Genomic DNA, 1373 nt, shown 5'->3' with positions numbered 1-1373 from the left:
GTATTGTGTTCACGCATCAAAGATGTTTATGTGCATCATAGCTGTGCAGGAAGAGACCATTTGTTCCCGTCCGATATGATCATAAATCTACGTTTGTCTTCTTGTCAGTGATCTTATGTTTTGCATTAGTGATCAAACAAACAAGGGAGGTTGAACAAAGTACACACAGTGTTCGAACATCCTTCCTAAAATAAAAAGGAATTAATTTGCATCTGCACTGTCAGGTTTTCCCTGGGAAGAAAACTCAGACACAGATCATTGAGGGAGTATGAATGAGCGCTGGAAGTCACTTCAGGGAGGCTGGGCTTTCACTTTACAGTATTAGACAGGATTTAGACACAGGGGCTGCTTGTTGCCGAGGACTGATCTGTTAAATTGCTTCTTTAGCTGGTGGGGTGGTGAAGACTAGCAGAGGCAGAATTACAAACACACTCTCCCTCTTTTTTCCTAGAATTGGGGATTTGAGGCAGACTGCGAGGGTGTTTAAGCCAGATTTAAAATCACGCGTGAATCACTTGGAGCGACATCCCACTGAAAGAAATGTCACGCACATGCTTACGGTTGACGGGGTGAGAGGGAGGGAAAGAAGAAGACGTGATGCCAAGTGACACTTGCTGGAAGCGTCTCCTCCACAGCTTCCAGCGGGGACGCAGTTACATAACTTCACTCCGAAACTCAGATTCCGGGCAAAAAAGTGGGAGCAAACGCTCTGGGGAACGTGGTGGAATATATAAACAGAATAAAGCCTAAATATCAATTTCGCCAACAAGTCGATCCACTCCAGGCGCGTTTTTTGTTTTCCTGATTCCAACCCGTCGCGTTCACGGATGATAACGATGAAAAGGGATTCGGCTGTGTTCGTGTCTTACCTGCATGTTTTCCTGTGTTGTACCGGCGACGGTGGCTGCTTTGTGCCGAGCGTGCGTCCTCTCTGCGCGGACCCTCAACCTCCGACTGCCGCTCCGCTGGATGCGAAGGAATGCGCTCAGGCTGGAGGGGAGGAGGGTGTTAGGGGTGGGGAGAGGGCTGCAGCCACGGAGGAAACAAGCGCACCTTCATCTCCTACAGCCTATTGATGGAGAGGCAAAGCCAACAACGGTAATCTCCTAATGGAACCGCCGGAAACATTGCCTGCAGGCGGCGGACAGGTGGATTAACGTAACGTGTTACAATCAAATCATACACTTAAGTCATGCTAATGCATGACTCATTGTGATTCATTACTGCATACACCAACATAAGATCAGGTCACTGTGGCTTTATCTGACTAGTTCACCTCTTGATAGATAATCGATTAATGAATGTTAATACGTAATACATGAATTGATTAGTTACATTGAAGTTGAGGTCCATGCATTTGCAGAACAGTAGCT

The 1373-nt window shown here is 46.8% G+C and overlaps 1 protein-coding gene across 1 annotated transcript in view; it reads right to left on the bottom strand.

Moving 5' to 3' along the window:
- The window catches only part of kcnip3b (Kv channel interacting protein 3b, calsenilin), a 34886-nt gene extending 33884 nt beyond the window's left edge, over window positions 1-1002 (bottom strand). The window contains exon 1 of the mRNA XM_084025421.1: window positions 870-1002. Within this exon, the coding sequence (XP_083881547.1) occupies window positions 870-875 (6 nt within the window). The 5' untranslated portion in view covers window positions 876-1002. The remainder of the gene's footprint in view (window positions 1-869) is intronic.
- Window positions 1003-1373: the final 371 nt, after the last annotated feature.

The sequence above is a fragment of the Eutrigla gurnardus genome (assembly GCF_963514095.1).
Source record: "Eutrigla gurnardus genome assembly, chromosome: 13".
NCBI classification, from domain to species: domain Eukaryota; kingdom Metazoa; phylum Chordata; class Actinopteri; order Perciformes; family Triglidae; genus Eutrigla; species Eutrigla gurnardus.
Note: the sequence above shows the minus strand (reverse complement) of the source record. Positions and strands in the feature narration are given on the sequence as shown.